The 20,329-nt window shown below is 55.6% G+C and overlaps 2 protein-coding genes across 2 annotated transcripts; one reads left to right on the top strand and one right to left on the bottom strand.

Annotated features, from left to right (window-relative positions):
* Positions 1-3,277: 3,277 nt before the first annotated feature.
* Positions 3,278-6,898, top strand: LOC34620493. Its single transcript, XM_026337580.1, has 5 exons — positions 3,278-3,639; positions 4,760-5,727; positions 5,875-5,986; positions 6,364-6,459; positions 6,718-6,898. The coding sequence occupies exons 1-5, from the start codon at positions 3,278-3,280 to the stop codon at positions 6,896-6,898; spliced, it is 1,719 nt and encodes a 572-aa protein (XP_026193365.1).
* A 4,003-nt stretch (positions 6,899-10,901) lies between these two features.
* On the bottom strand, positions 10,902-19,268 carry LOC34624363 (the record flags this gene model as incomplete). The annotated part of the gene is made up of 8 exons (XM_026337579.1): positions 10,902-10,951; positions 11,328-11,404; positions 11,474-11,550; positions 11,632-11,751; positions 11,825-11,904; positions 12,063-12,101; positions 12,328-12,507; positions 19,256-19,268. Coding segments are annotated over 8 exons (636 nt in total), but the record flags the coding sequence as incomplete, so codon positions are not given.
* Positions 19,269-20,329: the final 1,061 nt, after the last annotated feature.

The raw sequence follows: 20,329 nt of genomic DNA, 5'->3' as shown, positions 1-20,329 counted from the left end.
CAGTAGTGCGGCAGAAGCACTTTTAAACTTCGCAGGTTCCAGAAACGCTGCCACGACGGAGGCGTTGCCTCTGAATTGTGGCCTCGCCTCTCGCCTCGTTTGCTGCACGTCCAATTTTCCTGGAAAGGGGTCCCTTAGTACCAATACGGTCTACTAGACGGGAGCTGCTGGGTTGTCTCAGACTAAGCGTCACACAGGGTTGCTTCAGATCTTTGCAGGGTACAAAACTTCAAGCGAGTGCTTGTTTGTGGAGGTCTTCCGGCATGGCACTGCAGAGGGAAGCGTCATGAGCGAGAAGCAAATGCTGCACCAAGAGGCCTCTGTTTGGAGACACCTGAGTTCACCACTTGAGGGAAAACCATAAAGTGGTCTCGTTACAGATCGCGCTGCGTTCCCTGTCTTCGCTCCTCAGAGTTCTGGCGTGTGGGGAGAAGGGCACCCAGGGTGCCGCTTGGTGCTCACTCTAAGCACTCCGAGTATTCAGAGCTAGTTGCACATAGGATATAGCACCGACGCAGAAAATTCCAGTTCTTGCCGTATCGAGCTCACGGCTCCAATAATGTATATATCATCTGCGATCCGTCTATCCTATTGGTAAAAGCTTTGCTTATTCTGATTAAACGTAACCAGCCCGGCTAACAATGCCGAAAGGTAGCTTCCCTCTTATTAGTGAGCTTGAAAAAAGGGTCTGAGCGAGCACTGACGTCGAGAAAACGACAAGCATGAAGGACTGGTGCTGCTGTGTGTATATGCCGATTAAGATGATTCTTCTACGCAGGTAACACTTTCTGGAGATCGGAGGCATTCCAAGCATAGCGAATCAGCCGCATTCACACACACAGGCGGATGGACAGCATTGTGTGTCTATCTCCATCGGGAGTCACGCACTTGGGAACCCTTTCTTTACTTTTAGTGTCTACTAACTCTCTACCGCCCTGCTACGCTTGAGCGCATCGTTGCTTTTAGCTGTGCTTTCACTCAACCGTGCGAACTTGGGATATACATGGCTACACGATATAGTCGAAGGGTCTGGTGAAAGCGAAGGGATTGGTTGAATCTCTTTGGCAAGAGGCCAAGACCTCGCCATTCCGGGCGTGGCTGGTACAAATGTGCTTCCATCTCTGCGCATTGCGCTAGCTCTACAGCTGCACATCGATAGCCATATATAGTATTTATGGATATACGTGTGCATTGATTCATCTATATGTACATGAAAGCAATTTTTTTTGCACACATGGCCGCACGCCCACTGTTTGTATGATGGCTGCCAGGAACAATCGATTAATGCCTTCCTGTCGCCAGAGGAGGTAAAACACGTCCCCCGAACCGTAAATGCCTCTATTACTTAGTGGAAAAATGCAACTGCAGGCAGCAACAGCAAGGCGCGCCGCGGGGGGAGGGCTGTGTGTGCCAACAGGTGGTCTGCGCAAATCCGTGTGGAGAGAGCACATGGCTGGTAACCCCGACCGCAATTCCTCGAATCCAGACCCCAAAGGCCAAACTCTGCGCGTTGAGCACAAAGTTTTCAGTCATGAAGCCAGCGACCTCATAGGGAGCGCTGGAACGCCCCTGCAGCATCGCGGTGATGCAGAGAGGCTGCAGCCGACTCGAGACCAACGGGTGTGGTACACCTCCAATCCGCAGTCAACGCGTCAAACTATGGAGAGTCTAGAGTCTAACAGGGACCAAAAAGCGAAAATTCATGCAGCTGCTCCCCACTCTCCAAGCCATGGCTGCTACTCTGCCTCGCCTTTCCACGGGGTCACACCAGACAAACTCTGCGGAACGCTCCAGACGCGGGAGCAGGTAGACGCCTCTACACTCCGCCCACCCGACATTCTCTATTCGTCAGGCCCCTAACGGAAAGGCTGAGGGGCGAGGCTGCGCGAGAAAGGCCGTCATTGCGCGATTTCCGCAATATTTGACACGCACGCACTACCCCCCGCCACACCACACAACTGTGGGCGTCCCCGAACCTGCCAGCCAGCCTTCCCCCGTCGGCCGCATGCGGTCTGTGCCGAGGGGGTGTCTGCTGTTACTGCAGCCGCTCCTGCTCATTTTCGCAGCAGTAGCAGCAGCGCCACAGAGCAGCAGCAGCAACGGCAGCAACAGCGGCGAGCAGGCAGAGCCTGCTGCCGCCTCCTGGACCCCTCCCTTCCAGCTGCACCTCCTGAACAGACACCAAGCCATAGAGCGCCATGACCTCCTGCTGCCGCTAGAGGAGCAGCAGCTGCCACGCCGTCGCGTCTGCGTGCAAGCTGCGCCGAACGCAAGTGATGACGGAGAATGCGGAGACGGCGACTACTGCGAAAACACGCAGAAAAACAAACACTACAACAGAAGCTACACCACGCAAAAGGACGCGACGGAAAGCGATCCACCGGGCTTCCAGCTGTTTGAGCGCCTAAAAGGACAGCCGTTCAAAGCAGAGTTCTGTGGACCCCACCTCTGCATAAACCACCAACCAACATTCTTCATTGCAGCAGGTCCTCTCCCGAACGCAAACTCCTAATTGCGCGCTTGCTAGCTCGGCGCATGCAAGCAGGCAGAAAGCCAAATAGCCCGTGCACTGAGGTCTAGACTTTGGCGTGTGTCTGTGCGTGTGTGCATGTATGTGTGCACGTATGTGTGTGTGTGTGTGTGTGTATGTGTGTGTGTATCTGTGTATGTATGTGTATGTGTATATCTCTGTATGTGTGTATGTATGTGTATGTGTATGTATCTCTGTGTATGTATGTGTATGTGTATGTATCTCTGTGTATGTATGTGTATGTGTATGTATATCTCTGTATGTATGTGTATGTATATCTGTGTATGTATGTGTATGTGTATGTATATCTGTGTATGTATGTGTATGTGTATGTATATCTCTGTATGTATGTGTATATATATGTGTATCTGTGTATGCACATCTGTGTATGTCTAGCTGTGTATGTATGTATAGCTGTGTATGTATACGTGCATATTGTGTATGTACATCTGTGTATGTATACGTGTATATTGTGTATGTACATCTGTGTATGTATGCGTGTATATTGTGTATGTACATCTGTGTATGTGTATATGTGGGGGCACTTAGGTTTGGATCTGCCTTCTGCCATGACCTCGCCCCTCCACGTTCGCCGTCAGCTCATCGCTGCGCGCTCTGCAGGGTGCAACGCCGTCAAACTGTCTCTCTCTTGGAGTGGTATCTGATCCCTTTCTCACCTTCCCACGCCCAGCTCCCCAATGCTGCTTTCGCGTTTTTTGCCGTGAGGCGTCCTTGCCAAGCGTCTGCATGCAAGGATGCCTTTATCGTGCCGTGTGTTGGTTCGCCCTTCTCCAGGGGTGCCTGCCCCTGCGCGGCTGGGTGGCTTCAGACCCTCCGGCTTCCAGTGAATTTGCTTCTTTTTCCTTGCAGCGCATGCAACAGCGCCCTTTACCTTTGATTTTAGCGGCCGCTTGGACGTCAGAAGCCTCATTCACTTGGCAGGATCTCTTGGGCTCTTTGTGGTGCTCGAGGGCATGCTGCCCTGCGACCTCTCCGAGGGGGGCCCCTGGGAAGACACCCGAGCCGGGGGGGCGCCCCTCGAAGACGTCGCAGCCCTTCGCGCAGCCTCAAGCCAGTGTCTACGGCAGCAAGTGCCGCCTTGGATTTCGGTGAGAGAATCGAGAAGGCGTCCTGCCTGCTGAGAACTGTTTCGACTGGTCCCTGGAAGAGAAAGAGAGAAACAGAACGCACAGACCGCTGGAGAGGTCACGGGGGGAAGGGGAGGAAGACGGCTGCTCTTCAGTCTGAGCGCTTTTCGCCTCTAAGGCTTGATTGGGGAAGCTGCGGGTTCTGCTTGCGCCGCAGCACTCACTGACTGCTCCCTGGGGAACCCTTGAGGCCGAGTTTCAGCTGCTTCTCCATGCCCAGGTGAGACTTTCCCCTTCCCCCCTTCTGCGTGCACCGTAAAGCCTCACTCGTGCTCTCTCTTGGGTCGCCTCTCGCGCTTCCTCTGCTGCACCTCTTGCGCTGTCTTCATGCCAGACGTGTTCTGCGGGTGTACGAGTGGGGCCTTCGTTTTGTGCTGCAGCGCTGGCTCGCCGCTCTGAGGAGCTACTTAATGCCTCTTACTGCTTCTACGGGGGGCCCTCTGGTGGCCCTTGCTGTACGGGGAAGTGCTGCCGTTGAGCGGCTGTTGCAGCTGCCCCTGTTCGTCCCCCAGAGCGGCAGCAGCAGCAGCAGCGGCTGCGGGAGCGCAGGCTGTGCTACTGCCAGGCTGACGCACGGTCTTGTCACCTCCGGCCCTCCCGAGAGCTTCACCCTGCTTTTGCAGCAACACGCAGCCACCCCGACGCAGCTGCTGCTGCCGCCTCGCCTTAGGGGCACAGTAGAAGTTCCCCCTCCACCCCTCAGCAAAAGTGCGAATCCCACTGACGCAGCAGCGGCAGCGGCAGCAGCAGCTACTGCCAGACGCCTCTCAGAGCCCACCACGCTGCAGAGAACCCCTGGAGCTGCCACACCAGGTAAATACGTCGAGCGAGCGCTCGAGGGTCGCCCTGCCACAGCAAAAAGAACTTTTTCTGCCGCAGCAACACCTCGAGCAGCTGCGGCATGGGCCTTATAATCGTGTGCGTGCTGCGCGAGCTGCTTCTTTGCTGCCGCAGCGCCTCATGGGCTTGAAAACAGTGCAAGGACTTGCGGGATTTCGCGGAGCAGCAGCAGCAGCGGCAGCGGCAGCGGCAGCAGCAGCGCGAGCACCTCCTCTCCGCGTCAGTTGGTTCCAGACGATAGGTGGCATGCCTCCTCAGCTACTGCTGTTGCTGCCGCGGCTAAAGAGCACCAGCACCTGGCTGTGCCCGCGACGCTGTGGGGGGAGCTTGAGGCCTTTGGACTGCCCATCGTGGCTGTAGACTTTTCAGAGACCCCCCGAGGCGCAACCGCTGCAGATTCGCCATACACTGCTGGTGCACCAACCTTCTCCAGAAATCCCCGTGACTGGCGGCTTGGGAAAGGTTTCTGGGGGGCCCCTGCTCGGGGCCCCCCGTCCGACACAGGAGGCACCACCGCACGAGCCAACGAAGCCGAAGTTTTACTGGAGGGCCCCCCGAAGCGCGTGGACCCTCGCAAACCCGTTGTCGGCCTGTTGCCTCGAGGGGCCCCCCAGCAGCAGCAGTGGCTGCCACTTGCCGCTCCCCCAATGGGCAATGCAGGGGGCCCCCTGAGGACCCTGCGCCGTCTGCTGCTGCGGCTGCTGCACCCGCGCCAGCAGCGGCAACGGCGGCAAGCCGCAGCTGCTGCGGCAACGCTTGCTGCGTTGGAGCACCTGCCCAGCAGCAGTGACGCTGGAGAGGGGCGCACTCCTGGGAAGGCGCAATCGTTCCCGAAGTGGCGACCCCGTCAGGGGCTTATGGGGCCTCCCGCTAGCGGGTTCTCGCTGGCGTTTGTACAGCCCGACGAGCCTTTCGTCAAGAGTGCCCAAGGGGGGCCCCTGATGTTTACGGAGGGGCCCTGGGGCCTCGCGAGCGACGTGCTGCTGCTGGCTGGCCGCGGGTGCTCCTTCTGGGCATATGACATGTTCGCTGCTCCTCAGCAGCAGCAGGTGGCGCTCCAGCTGCTGTCAAAACTGCCAGACCGACGCAGCAGACTGCAGCGCCTGCGCAGCCGCCACAGCGGCGGCAAGCAGCAGCACCTCCTAGATGCGTGGGGCTTCCCGCAGTGGCCTGCTTACGCCATTCTTGCACACATTCACAAGGTTCTCAGTAAGCCTCGATTCCTGGTTCATGCGACGCCGCACCAACGCAGCAGCCTTCGCGTCTGGGAATCTAGACTGCATGGCGTACAGCTGTCCAGCCGTCCATCAGAAAGTTTCTAGGTCTTGAGACGTTGAATGCGGTTCTCTTTTGCAGACACCCACAGAGAAGCTCTCTTAAAAGGCCCCCAAAGGCAACTTAGGGGCCCCCGAGGCGTGGAGGCCTTCGACTTTGGAGATGTGCTCATCGCGTGCAGCCACCGTGAGATGCTCGTGCTGCTGCTTTCTGTGCTGCTGCACGCGCTTTCGCTGCTGCCGCCGGAGAGGGAGGGACGGGGCCGCCCTTAGCGCTCCTGCTGCTGAGCCGCAACGGAGGACGCTTTTGCAGGACTTGTGGGGGATTGCTCGCCGTTGCACTGCAGCAGCAGCAACACCAACAGGCGACCCCGTTCTGTTTTCGCCGCAGGCAGACGACCGACAACAGTGCATTGGCGGGGCGCTGCAGTGCAGATACGCCCATACTCCTGCTGGTTGCTGCATGTTGCTGCATTGCCTCATGCAGCAGCAGAGCCTCAGCAGCAGCAGGCAGAAGCGTCAGAAGCCCCAGCGAGAGCCTTCGAAGCCCTGCTTGACAATCCCCTGGCAGTGGCCAGCTCGCACATGCTCTTCATTGGAAATGCAGCCAAGCAGGAGACAAAGCAGCATGCGCAGCAAGAGATCGACATCGTGGCGGCGACGGACGGCATTACGCTCCTCCAACCCGAAGTAGGCTGTCCAGCCAGCTGCGCAGTGCTACTACTCTGGCTACCCCCGCTGCTTCCAGCGCCCCTGAGATCGCTGCTAGAGTCACTGCCCCTGGTTGCATGCAGGTTTGCTGCACATTCCTCGCTTGCTCTAGTGTCAGGCGCATTTGGACTGCGCGTCTGTGTTTGCTTGCGGATCAGCTGCAAGTGGGCGCCTCCCGCAGAGAGTTTACGCAGGCCCAGTTCCTTTCGCGCAGCCGCGGCATTCTGGGGGAGGGCCCTGCCTTCTGCCTGTCTCCCTCCGCTGCTGCTGCGGCGGAGACAGCAGGGGCAAAGACACCATCGGCAGACGCAGTAGCGGCGCTCCTGCTGGCTGGATTGCCCGTGCTCACGGAGCCACAGTGGCTAACGCACGGCAAGACAAATGTTGTGTGGTGAGGCTTCACTGGCGAGGCTCCAGCAGGCCAGGAGGCAGAGCCCTTCGAACAACAACGCACTGTCCTTCACTGCGCGACAGTCCGCCACTGGCAGGGGCAGTCAGTCGCTGTGTGCTCCCGTACTGCAGCGCATACAGCCGCTGTACGTCCTGATGCTGGTGCGCCTCTGGTTGTTGCGGCTGTGTGCCTGTCCTCGTTGCCGCCGCATGCAGGGTGAAATTCGGCTTAAGGAGCCTCTCAGGGCCTCTTTCGCCTCCACAGCTCCAGCAAAACCCCAGAGACATGCGGCTGCTGGAAGTGCGCAGCAGCAAACAGCAGCCGCAGCGGCCTCACGTGCTGCTGCTGCTGCTGGCTGATGGGGTGTTGCTACAGCACGGCGTAGTCGGCCCCTCTCCATGGGCCCAGGACTCTCTCTCCGCGTTCCTGCCGCCGACAGCACAAACCGTCCAACTTATCAGGTTTGCGATTTGCTACCAACTGCTGCAGCTCGCGCTTTCCAACATATTCGGCTTCTCACGTGGCTAGCCGGCGGGCTGCCTTAGAAGGTAGCGTGCCAACGTTAATTCGCAGCTCGGCGCCGTGCATGCAAGCTCGCGCGAAGCTGAGTTCCGCTCAAAGGCCACTTGCGCCTTGTTGCCTTCGCCTCCTTGCAGCCCTAACCCGGCTGTCGGGGGGTTTAAGCTGGCGCGAGAAAGAGACGCTGATGGCGTGTTGTGCTTGCGGACGCAGCTTCACACTGGAGGCCCCCCCTCTGAGAAGCGAGAGACTCCGTCGCTCAACCCTTTGGGGCAGGCTGCTGCGGCTGTGGAACAGATTTCGCCGGCAGCAGACGTACGAGACACCGAGTGCGTCTACTGGCTCGGCAGTGCCAGAAGCATGCAGCCCTACCAAGACCGGCAGCGAACAGTCAGCAACGGAGACTTGGGCAGCGGCTGACGAGCCTGCAAGCCTTATAAGTCCATCAACAGCCGACACAACAGCCGAAGCAGCAGCCGCGGTAGCAGCGCTGCCACAAGCGGGCCCTCAGACACCCGAGATCTTCCTAGACGGCGACCCCGTGGATGCCTCGCTTCTGGCTGTACGCAACACGCCCTGAACCATGGGTGCCTAAATCTAGAGAGGCATGTTTGTGGCTGCTCTTGCAGAGGAGCTCGCTCGTGCTGCACCGCGTCTTGCGTATGCTGCTGCTGTTGCTGCCTCAGGTATGTGCAGGCCTCAGCTCGGAGGGTCTAAGGGCTCCCCCGTGGCGAACTGACGTAGCGCCAGCGGGCAACGAACGGTACAGCACTACACTGCAAAAAACTCTTTCGCAGGCCCTGCCGCTACGCTGCAATCAGCGGACCTGTACTATTTGTGTAATCAGCTATGATTTTCGGTGTATCTAGCTACTAGCTGTCCACTGACCCGCCATGCGCGGGTCATGCACAGCTATTTTCTGTGTGCCGAGACAAATGATGCAACTGGCTCGCTTAAGGAAGCTCTCCGTTTTTTACGCGTATTGCAGGCAATCGCACCCCGAGCAGCAAACAGAGCCTGACACCACATGCCTTTCCACGAATGGCTGCTGTTTTTTGCTGCAGGACGGCTGTTACCGGCGCTGTGCAGCCGCAGCTTCCTCTGTGGCTGACGCTCCTCGGTGCCCTCCCCTCTTGGGCGCTTACTGCTGCAGATTGGCCACTGGTAGGAACACTGAGGCCCATTTCCGTTTCTGAACGCTCAGTTATCAGGAAGGGGGGGAAGGCCGCTTGCGAAGGGTCATGTGGTAATGGCTGAGGTCTTGGGCCTAGGGTGTACGTTTTGCATGCAGAGATCGATCATCGCCCCGCTACCCAGTTGGCTGCCGGGGTCAGCGGGACTGGAAAGTACACCAGAACCGCTGAAACGGTGCGTCTGACGGAAATCAGACTCTAAGACTTGTGGCTTAGGGGCTCAGAAGCTGCAGCTCTGCTCTCAACCCTGAAAGCGCTTCTACTTGCAAAGCCGGACGTTCAAGCCTAGCAGTTTGATACACCTAAATGACGCTGCTCATGCGTGTGTGTGTGTGCGCGCGTGTTTGGTTGGTTCTCTGCATGCATTAATCTCGCTTGTCTCTCGGGGCTTAAAGTGTCTTTAGTTCATATGTATATGGTATACCCAGCCATCGTGAGTGATGTGAGCTTCCCACTTCTCATGGTGCTGTGACCCTCCCTACGCACTGCTGAAAGTTCCCTCCCATGCGTTGCTGCTCGCTCTTTCTCCTCAGGATCAACTTGGTCTTCTTCCTGCCGCAGTTGCTGCCAAATGCGCGGTATTCACTGCAGCTTCTTCCGGACAAGTCCGGTAAACTGCGAACCGTAGCCACCGTGCCAAAAGCCTAGCCATATGCCATAGAAAGCCCACGAGAATATTCTTGAGTCCCCACCGAGCCGAAAGCCGCACACGTGGGCTACGTTAAGCGAGGCTCTTATTTTCGTATTCATCGCTGAACCTCTGCTCACAGTTGCCACTTGACGGCTTGCAAGCTAGAGCCATTTCGACAGGCATGCGTACGGATGCAGGCCTATTGGGGGGGCTTTCTCTCGGCTATGCTACCCTCAACGGACATCCACTCGGTAAGGGTTCAACATACCCCGGAGCACGAATGGGCCAAGGACACACCCAAAGTATAAGGATTGACAGACGCCAAGCTCAGGCCCCCGAGAATGCGCAGCTACATCTGCAGCCTGCGCGTTCAACGCCCTCCATGAGCCTAGAGCGTTGGAAGCCTAGTATCCTGAGCGAAACTACACCAGAGAACTCTACCATTAGGCTGCGCCTGTTGAACATTTAATTTGCAGGATCAAGCACGTCCGATTGTGCCTTTGTGCAGGCGAGTACGCCGTGTCCACCAACTTGGCAGACAGCGGGAAGGCACAGGGAGAGCTCTCTATTCCTCCGGGCGTGTAAGCTGTTACCACTGGGCTATCAGGTTTGCGGCTCAATGGCTACCCTTGGCCGCAGGAGGGCATTTAGCTAGCTGCGACTGTGCTGCACGAGCCTCCAGGGAGGCATGTTTGTCTTTCCACTAGCATATTGCGCCGTAGATATTTGGCGGCCTCACTCTGTGCTCCTCAGGCTCGTTGAGGGTCCCAACGTTGTTAGCATTATCGACTTTCTGGGTGGCAACGCTTCTGGAGTCATCGTTCGCGAAGTAAGCACAAAGGTCATCGACTAAGCACTGACCGAAAAATGTTTGCCTGAGTGCTGCATAAATACCACAGAGCTCAACTGCTTCATTCTTTCACGTGCGCAGTAACTTCAATTGCTGAATTTGCTGTTACAGGAGGTGCTGGAAAGGCTTACAGCTGACAGGCCTGCCCTCTTCTCTCCTTGGCGTGCTTTCGGCCTCGTTTTGCTCCTTGTGGCGCTTTTGCTCATTCTTGGCCTTGTGCGTAAAGCACATATTATGATGGAGAACACGCTAGGCCTCAGACTTTCCCATACTGTGGACGCAGTGGTAGACTTCCATTAGGGTGCTGTGCTCGTGTGGTAGTAGCTCCTGAGCAGAACCCAACAATCTAGTATGTTCTGCGCTCTCATATGTATAGATTCTGACATAGCCAGGCATCCAATCAAAAGCATTTTGAACCCTTAGTCTTAAGCACTAGTCGCTGTCGTTTCCTGTTCTGGAGAACCCCTGTAGCACCAGCGTCGTTTTCCGTCGTTTGCTTGCACCTGTCCTTCTAGAACCACACAAAAATTTCCAATTTTTATTTGTTTCAGGCCTTGCGAAGCTTGGCGAAACGGGTTTGGCGGGTTCATCGCCGCTCCCGTTTGCTTGCTGCTCTGGCACTCGTGTCGGACCCCTGGGATTTCGAGAGCCCCCCAAGTACCCCTCGGCTTTCTCCCCGGGTTCTACAGCAGTAGACCACTGGGGCACATCTCCTGCTGCCAGTCGGTTATTTCTCTCTAGGGAAATACGAGAAACCGACTTCTTAGTGTTTTTGTAAGCCTGTTTGGGGGAAGGCTTCTTCAAAGCCATAGTCCTAGTCTTCCATTTCTTCCGCGATCTCATCTTCGTCCTCCTCCTCTTTTTCTGCAACATTTGAGTGTCATGCAATAATCTGGGCATGGCCGCCAGAAGACCAATATGATGGCCCATACCTAGCTCTTTTGCTGCTTCATTTCCTGGTCCCTGCGACAGGATAATGAAGAGCTGCATGAAATTACCCAAAACAATTACATTAAAACTGTCACACCTCTTTTTTAATGATGTCTCGTTCCCGTATTTTAAGCTGAGTCAACTTGTCCGCAAGGATATCCAGTTCTTTGGACTTCTCTTTCAGGTCTGATGGATTACAGGAACGGAAAAATAAAGCAAAACAAAAACGTAATTATTGGCATTAATTTAGGTTTAATGTGCAATTATCGTTTATTCGAGCTTCCTATACGCAATTTTATATGATTACTACCTGCATTCGTGAAAGTCGCTTGGAGTTCAAGTTGTCGATTCCCAGCCTTCGCAAGTTGCCTGCCATCTTCCTTTAACCTAAATGAAACATTTTGAAAGAGGATAAATTTGCTATGTAATTCCTTAAATTGAGTCGAAATGCATTACTTGTTAGTCAATTCATCCCGTTCCTTTTTCCTTTTCTCGATTGCCGACTCGGTTTCTCGGATTTCTTTCCGAATTTGCTGTACTCCCACAATTCCGGAATAATGACAGCATTTGAATGCATGAAACATGAGACAAAAGAACTGCTGAAAGGTACTGACCTCTAATGTTGTGCCTGCTATTTTGCCAAGCTGTTTCAATTCGTATTCCCGCACTGCTTTCATGGCCGGACTTGAATAATCACCAATCAGCGCGAGGGTTGTCTCTGCAACCTCCGCTGCCTAAAGCAGCAGCATGTTTAACTCTATTCGCCGAGCTGGACTTAACTGTCTTCTTTTATTGGAAGCTGCTTACATCTAATGTTTGAGAGTGCGACACAGGAGGCGGCTCCATGAAGATGATTGGCGCTGCTAGATCTGGCAACATTCCCCCAACTGTGTCGTAAATTAGGACCAGTGTTTGGAATCCAGGTAGAAAAGACAGGATTCTGTTTCCTACCTGCTCCTGTTTGACCTGTGGCCGCCTTTGGCGCTGCATGTGAAGAAAACGTGAGCTCACGTACGAAAAACTGAGGGCAAGTAAGAGCAAATACCTTGTAATGCTGCAGATCCTTCTCCAGGCTGAAGAAGTCCTGTGTAAGGTATTTCGAATATTTGATATCTAATGTGGAGCGCAAGAGCCGGCTACGCACCCTGTTCCTTCATGAATTTCAGTTCGTACTCCAACTTCTCCTTCAGTTCCTTATTCTGCTGAATCTTTCTGTCAAGCAGTTTCTGCGTAGATTCGAGCTTTCCCGCCCTCTCTGCATGTGCGCCTACTTAGATATATGATAGGCTGGCTGGTGCAAACGCTTTTACCTGCATCAACTGGAGGAATCGCCGGTGTTTGTGCAGCAGCTTGGTCAGCAACAGCGGCGTTCATGTTATTGTTCGTTCCCGGCACCACCCCAGGAATTATTGATCCAACCGCCCCTTGAATAGCTCCAGCAGCGAGCTGCTTAAAGAATTTGTCTTTCACATGAAGCTGAGAAGCAGTTGCTGTGCTTATGGATATGTACAATAAAGGCAAACAAACGGCCAGCCATTGTGTCATCCTTTCATACAAGAAAAGGTCAATTTTTAATAAAATGAAATATTATGTCGCTGTCTCCAAAGTAGACGGAGAAGGAAATACCAAGTGTGCCACGGAGGATGTGGTCAACTTCCTCGGTTTTTTGGGGTGTACAGGCAACACCACAGGATGCAGGCCTGATGTCAGGTCAACCTAAATCGATCTGTTAGTTGTTTTCGCGTCTATACACATTCGCACACTCGTCTCCTTTAAAAATTGTTCGCTGACAAAATACCGGTAATGGCCCCCATCTCTAATGCAAAAAAGGTTCATCACGCTTGCATTGCGAGAACCCGCTGAGAGGTACATCCCATAGTTCACACGAATCATTAAGAAAATACGATGAAATAGACGTTTCAGAGGAATACGATGGAGCATCAAACAAGCTGGACCCAACGATGCTGATATTTCAGAAACTCTCTGAGGAGTGCATTATTAGCCCATCACATCTCTCACGAAGCAGGATTCGCTGGTCTTCAACTTTGGATACAATATCAAGAGTTTTAGCCTTTCATTAATAATTCAGTGGAAGAGGGTGGACACTTCTGAAGATTGACTTCGAATTGCACACGCTCACGAGGGTCTACATTGTACAGCAGGAGCTCGGCATTGTTGCACTCAAAGTAGATCCAGGATATGGCAATGAAGGCGCAGCAAGATATGGACATCGGCGAATATTGGCCAACTGTTTTTTGCCTACAGTACAATCGAAATTCTTTGCGCGCAGACTAACGAGTGTGCGTCAGTCAGTGAGGGTATACATACATGCTCATGGATGGGGGTGAGCATAGACGGACCATTTCAAGCCAATGAGTAAAAATCTATAACTAACCGTGGCTTCCTCACAAATGCACTTTGAGCATGCCATAGGCGCTGCCTTTTAGCCCAAGATTGCAACGCTTCTGGTGCGCTGCTGCTTGGGAGGGGTCTCAGGTATAGAATTTCTGGTGCACCCTTTTTCTTTCTCTGATTATCTCTGTGTATTAGGGTGTCTGTTTTGTGCTTACACAACCATGTTTAAGCTGGCAGGTGGCGCGATCGACGTACGGATGTATGAAATGTCTCTTAGATGGACAAGGGGTTAGCATGGGAGCATCTATGAATATCAGGATTGGCAAGCTTATTGCATGCAATGCAATAGATTCAACGAGTCTTGTTGATGGCACTCGACAAACGTGGTCTAAAAATATCACGCCAATCTATGTAACAGGCCGTAGTGCATTCTGGCTGCATAAAACAGTATCGCTTAGGAGAGCAGTGCAAATACAGTACTCCTACCCAAACAGGAAGTCACGAATGGCACATATCGCATCAAATTCGACAGCAGAAAACTATCGATGTTCAAAACGAGACAGCGCCATCGGCTGGTTTGCACCTCTCCAAAGCTAAAACCCCACCGTGAGGCCAAAATCATTGGCCATCTAGCTGTGTTTACGCGGTCGGCGCTGCCCAAAAAAGCTCGAGTCCGGGTGTACTGGCTAGGAGTCTGTGCAGTGTTTCTTCTAGCTGAGGCACAGAAATGCCTTCTTCGTGAGCCCTTTCCCTCAGCTGCTGCAGCGACCTGCAGATACACCGCAGAACTTCCCGGGCCCGTTCGGCCTCTTGAGGGTTTTTGCTGCCTGACGAGAGACCCAATGCACACAGATTAGAAATAGATTTTTCCAGTGGGTGACACAGAGTGCTCAGCCTGCAGCAATTGACAGACGCAGAAGCAAAGGGAGCCGTGTAGGTTCCGGCCATTTCGGGTAGGAGGACACTGCTGGACTACCTACCCATTACAGGGCACAACTTGAATACAAACTCACATGTTTACAAGGATGCAAAACCGACTGTACATAAGTGATAAGCAGCTGCACATCTGTTTATGGGCGTGGAATTCACTTCCGAAAGAGCGTGGTTACTATGAGATCGTTCGTAAGCCTTTGCACTGACACAGTAGCCCAGGGCTTGATGACAAAGCGACGCAGAAGCCACGAAGGCCAGCCTTATTACCAGAAGATAAGCGTAAAGATGGCATTACTGCGACGCGATAAGCTCGATCAAGCCTGTTGCCTTCATTCTAGTATAGAGCTAAAGGAGCCAAAGAGGTAGCTACATGATCCAAGGGGCACGAAACACAGACTCAGCAAAAGAGACACGGCGAAAGAACTGCTGCTAAACACCCATGCGCCAGCTCAGACAAATGTACTGAGGAGTAATGCAGCAACAGCTTACTGCAATGCAAATTGTTGGGGATCCCAGCAATCCGCGAACTCAGCCAGTGTCAGCAGTAATTCGGCAGCGAGGTGCTGCGCCTCGTTGCTCGGATCCTCCGATCCCAAAGTCACAGCTCTCACCAGCATACACAGGGGAGCAATCCCCTCCGCTGGCGAGTCTGGTGTTGCTCCTGCTGCTGCGGCTCTGGCTAGCTGATTGAGGGAGATGAAGGCGGCCTTACGCAACCGGAGGCCTCCGTCGATTGTGTGCTTGAAGGGCCCCATGGCCACCTGTGTGATCAATTCCTCCCGTACCTACCGGACGTAACAGCAAGTTGTAAAACCTACAGTGAAGAATATATATATACATACGTATGCAAACGTGCGCGCACGACGCAGCATATACACAGGCCTGCCAGAAAAGAGCTAGCAAGCTTGTCTGCACGTCGAATTCTTTTCATGCAGTGCTAATGCGCGCACAGCCACCCATGCAGTCACGCGTAGCTGAGTACATACGGCTGCTCCTACCCCGGTGTGCCTTGAGAGTGCATACTCTGCAAGTCCCCCTAATCTGAGGGGCAGTCCCTACACGTTAGGTCCTACAGAAATCCCTTTAGCCTCACGGCCGCACCTCGACTGCCTCTAAAAGATGAGTCATGAGCTTGTTTGCCTCCGCGGCGAGGTTCCAGGCAAGGCCAAGGGCTGAGGTGCACATAGCCGCCACTGTACTGACGGCAGCCCTCCGAACCTAGAAGGTATCAGAGGACAGGAAAAAAAAGAGTCGCGCAGATTTGGTAGGCTCAAAAAACACAGTAGCTCTGGCCGTAGGGAGCAACCCCCTAGAGAAGTTGCTGCATGGAGTACGAGCAACACAACCGCAGCGTTGCACGACTGCCTCTGGTCAAGTGCGTGCCCTCTTCTTCAGTAGCTGTAACCTTTTAGGAAGGGCAGCGCAGGTAGTAGCACGTGTGACTGCTGCTAACAAGCACTCCCTCGAAGCTTACCCGCAGGTCCTGCGCAGAAAGACAGTTCAGATATGACGCCTTTAGCCGAAGGGGGAGGAGTACACCGTGCGTCGCGCAGTCCCTAAGCAGCCCAAGCAACCGCAAGCCACCTTTAGCGCCTCCTGTGCTCTTGCTTCCCAAGACGCTACTCCTCGTATCTTCCTTTCTCAGCCTCGTGCTGAGAGCTCGTCTTTCTATGTAGCTTTGTTGCTCCTCTAGCAGCAGCTTCCGGCCTTCATTTTCAGGCCCATGGGTTCCCCTGCGTCGGCGTTTTATTTGCCTCCCCGCTTGGAACGTCCTCGCGCCCTCGCCACGGACACATTTAAGGCACAATTTTTATCACCGACCTGACGGCTGCCACGCCCGTTAGACGCTGTTCAGGTACTTCGCCAGCCAGGAGATCCTCAAGGGCACCGTAAACGCTGCAGCAGCACTGGCAACAGGCACGCGCGCCGCTGCAGGTGTTGCTCGGATCGTCGCAGGTGCATGTGCTGCAGCAGCCTTCGCTGCTGCTGCCGCCTCGCTTGCCAGGGCAACCTGCCAGCATCTGTACAAGGCAGTCCGCCACAAGGCCCCTCTGAGCTTCACTGCGGCTCGCGGCGAGCAAACGCAATACATCCACAACCTGCGCAAAGCCGCACGCAGCACATCGCTGCCAATACCCGCGTTGTGTGCGTCAGCAAGGCCCCTCATACAACGCGCCGCTGCCGAGTTGCAGCCGAACGCAGTAGAAGCAAACACGTGTCGAGCCTAAAAATGCAGCAGGCGCAGACAGGCGCAGCACTACAGAAGGGGAGGGTCCAGCAAAGACAGCCTCCTACTTGCAGCACCAGGTCGCCTAGGGCACCCCAAATCCGTCCCTGCGACTGCTGCTGTAAAGGGCCTGCAGTTTGCAGCAGCAACCCCCCGTGCAGTGCAGTAACGAGCAACAGCTCTCGCTCCCTCTGTTGTTTCTTTGCGGATTTTGCGGCTGCGAGCTGCTGCTGCTTCTCCTGGTGCCGCTGAGCGAGGGCCTCTTCTGCGGGTGCATCTGCGTCCTTCTCGCCGGCATAGCCCTCGTTCGAGCTGGCAAGTCCTCGCTCCTCGCCTTCTGCCTGCAGCACGAGTTGCCGCTGCTGTCGCAGCAGCGACAGTAACTCCGGGAGACACGTGGCAGGGCAACCCGCGACGATGCGGCTAATTGCTGCAGCTATGTGCTGCTGTGCAGCGGAGTCTTTGAGCGCCAAAGAGGCCACACAGCCATGCAGGGCCTCAGTGGCAATCGACGAGGGGCTAGGACTAAGCCTGACGCACTCAGCTGCAGCAGCAGCATTAGCAGCACACCCCACAAGCGCGGCGCAGGCAGCAACGGGAAGCACGCATAGCCAACAAAGCAGCACGACCCAATAAAGTGCCGCCCACCAGCGTCCGTAGTGCCATATACGGCGGGCTAAAATGCTACAGGACCAGCGGCAAGCGCAGCAACTGCTCACCGAGCGTGAGCGTCAAAAGCGAGAGCCGCCGAGAAGCAGCTGCCTCCTTCGGCTGGCTCTGCTCTTGTTGCTGCTGCAGGCCTTTTTGCTGCTGCTGCAGGAGACACAGTTCCTGGAAAGGCAGACACACGGAAAACGCGTCGGCTGTGTCGAGGCTGTGACTTTCGAACCTCGCATTATTTCAGCTAACGAAGCGGAGGCTGCAGTGAAAGCTGGAGCGCTCAGACTTGACCTGCAGGATCTTCTGCGGCGCCTCCTCTGAGTCTTGCTGCAAGCGAAGACGTGCTGCAACTGTAGCAACTGCGCCCAGAGATCCCTCTGCGTCTGCAGTCGTTATGCCCGACAGGAGCCGCTGCAGGCACCCACGCAGCAAGCAACCCTCCGCTGTGAATGGCATGCAACCCTGCAGCACTGCTGCGTCGCCACACTTCAAGCGTAGTCCTTACCTCTGTAAGGTCCTCAGGAGTGCAGCACTGCCCCGAAGAGAAGCAGAGAAGCCTTAGGAGGGCACTAAGGGCTTCCACCGTCTGCGCTTCCAGAGGCTGCAGGTGAACAACCGTCAGCACCAGAGAAAGACATTGCTGCACCACCAACTCTTTTACAGACGCCTGCTGCTCTGGATGGCGAGCGTCCTCCTCCGGCAGTTGCAACAGGAGCAGCAGAATATGCAACGCGGCGAGGGCCGTTCCGGGGTAAGCCTTCGCCAAGAGCTTTGCCGCGATGCTGAAACAAGCAAACGAAAGGCAGAGGCAGTGGCAGCGCAGCAGACGTCATTCGCTCATGCGTGCGTGAATTCACGCAGAGCGTCTCTCTGTCTCTCTCTGTGTGTCTGTGCGTCTGTCTGTCTCTGTCTGTCTGTCTCTGTTTGTCTCTGTCTGTCTCTGTCTGTCTGTCTGTCTCTGTTTGTCTCTGTCTGTCTCTCTGTCTCTGTTTGTCTCTGTCTGTCTGTATCTGTTTGACTCTGTGTGTCTGTCTCTGTCTGTCTACAAAACTCCCGCGCAGGACGCCAACTGCAGGGTGTCCATGGCGCACCTGACGAGGCGCTGTTGCGTCTGCCCCTGGTGCAGCAGATCCGGGTGTCTGCGTAGCAGCAGCAGCAAACATTTTGCGGCTACCGAGCGCTGCTGCTGCTGCTGCTGCTGCTCCTGCTGCTGCGCCGCTTCCAGCAGCAGCTCAAGAAGTTGCGGAGCTGCTGCTGCCTCGCCACAGGCGGCAGCAGGTGCAGCATCTGCATCAGCGGGGAAGAGAGGCGGAGGACGTCCTTCCAAGGCAATCAAGAGCGACTCTAATGCTGAGATGGCAGTAACCAGACAGCCCACAGCTCCAGGATAGAAAAGAAGCGCGCACCTTTTCAAACGCAACTCAGCCTGTTCAACCCCGCTCGTCCGCAAAAACGCAAGTGTGGACAGCCTACCAGCTTTGCGGAAGCCAGTGCTCGCCAGGCGCTGCGCAAAGAGGCTCCAGCCTTTTGCCGCTGCTGCTGTCGTCGCCAGAGCCGCACACCCGCCGTAGCAGCGCATCAGGATACCTAGGACGCATGCCACCATGCGCAAGCCTCAACGCTCAACCCCCTGCCCTTCCCCCGCCGATGTACCCCAACTGCAGGTCTATTACCCCTTCGAAAAAACAGGCACGCAGCAGACGCACCTTATAACACCCGCTGCTCCCTGTACACCAAAAACCTAAAGCGGGACTAAAGAAGCGCCGTCCCTCTCTGCACCCTTCTTTCCCTTCGCCCTTTTTCCCCTTGCCCCGCTCCCTCCCCGCCAGCCATGACGGTTCCCCCTGCCACCGACTCTGGAGCGATGCAGGCCTTACCGAACGCGTAGAGAGCCGCCTCCCTCACTTGCGAGTCGGAGTCATCTAGTTGCTGCACTGCAGCCTCCAGCGCCTCGTGAGGAGCCTCGGCCTCGTGCGCCTCAGCAAGTCGCGCGTACACCCTGCAGGCGGAACGGCGGGAAAAGCGGCGCGCAGGAGCAGCAAAACCGGCAGCTCGCGTGCAGCAGCTAGCGCTGCAGAAGCAGCGAAGGTGCTGCTGGAAGGCAGAACGGCGCGCAAGAAACAGGCCAGGAGGCTCTACAGGCGCAGCTCTGGCAGCCTGACAGGCGAAAGGGGCAGCAACAGCAGCATTCGCGCAGCAGCAGAGGTCCGTCCTCACCCCGTAGACACAGAAATTCCCCACAATGCGGCAGCTCGCACGCGCGGTGACGCAGCAGCAGCGCAACTGCTGATGGACCTTCTCATAACCTGCGCTGCTGCACGGTGCAGCACTTGCTGCTGCAGCAGCGTCGCCTGCTGCTGCTGGTGCTGCTGCAGCTGCAAAGTGCAGACGATCACCGCCGTAGCCGACAGTCTGAGGCCGACTTCCTTCAGGAGTGCAGCGTCCGCCTGCAGCAGCCCCTCTGCTGCTGCCAGAAGCAGCGGTGTGAACCCCGCCGCTGTAGCAGGAAACGCTGTCGCTGCCTCCAAGAGCAGCGCGGCAGCTGCTTGCTGCGCCTTTAGCCCAAGAGTTGCGTCCACGCACAACCTGCTGGCGTGCAGGAGCACCTGCAGCAGCCGTAAAACTTGCAGCAGGCACCACCACCACTTTGCCGTGGAAACGACAGTGCAGCAGAAGCAAGACAGAGAAGCTGCAGGTGCTGTAGACCTTTGAACTACAGAATGCGCCTTACCGATGGCACTAGACGCTGAAGGGCCTCCTCCGTTTCAGGACGCTGCTCCGGAGCTTTGAGCACGTGGCGTAGGTTTGACTGTAGCTGCTGCTGCCGCTCTGCTGCGGCTGCCGAAGGCGGTAGCTGCAGCGCGCTTAGAAGCACCGCCGTTTCACATTCCAAAACTGGGGGGCCTCCCGCCAGCGCTCTTCTTAGCAGTCGGCGAAGCAAGTCAGTGCCCTAAGCATGCAGCACGCGAGATCTGGTTCTGAGAATGCCGCACTGGCTGCGTGGAAGGTGCACGGCTTGATGGTTGAAAAGGGATTCAGCCTTGGCACGTACCTGTATCACGACGCAGGGCTCATCCGGCTGCAACTGAGCTGCGACTGCGGCTGCAACGCCCTCGGGATAAAGCGCATATCGTCGT

This window comes from Cyclospora cayetanensis, unplaced genomic scaffold (genome assembly GCF_002999335.1).
Source record: "Cyclospora cayetanensis isolate NF1_C8 unplaced genomic scaffold, CcayRef3 CcayRef3_contig_190, whole genome shotgun sequence".
Lineage (NCBI taxonomy): Eukaryota > Apicomplexa > Conoidasida > Eucoccidiorida > Eimeriidae > Cyclospora > Cyclospora cayetanensis.
The sequence above is the reverse complement of the archived record's forward strand: the minus strand, read 5'-3'. Positions and strand labels throughout refer to the sequence as shown.

What these genes read in the sequence shown, in the direction of transcription:
- LOC34620493 (XM_026337580.1), top strand. Translation starts at nt 3,278, where the DNA reads ATGCAAGGATGCCTTTATCGTGCCGTGTGTTGGTTCGCCCTTCTCCAG. An exon ending in AAGTGCCGCCTTGGATTTCG is followed by an intron (nt 3,640 to 4,759) that starts GTGAGAGAATCG and finishes TCCAGACGATAG; the next exon opens with GTGGCATGCCTCCTCAGCTA. An exon ending in ACACATTCACAAGGTTCTCA is followed by an intron (nt 5,728 to 5,874) that starts GTAAGCCTCGAT and finishes TCTCTTTTGCAG; the next exon opens with ACACCCACAGAGAAGCTCTC.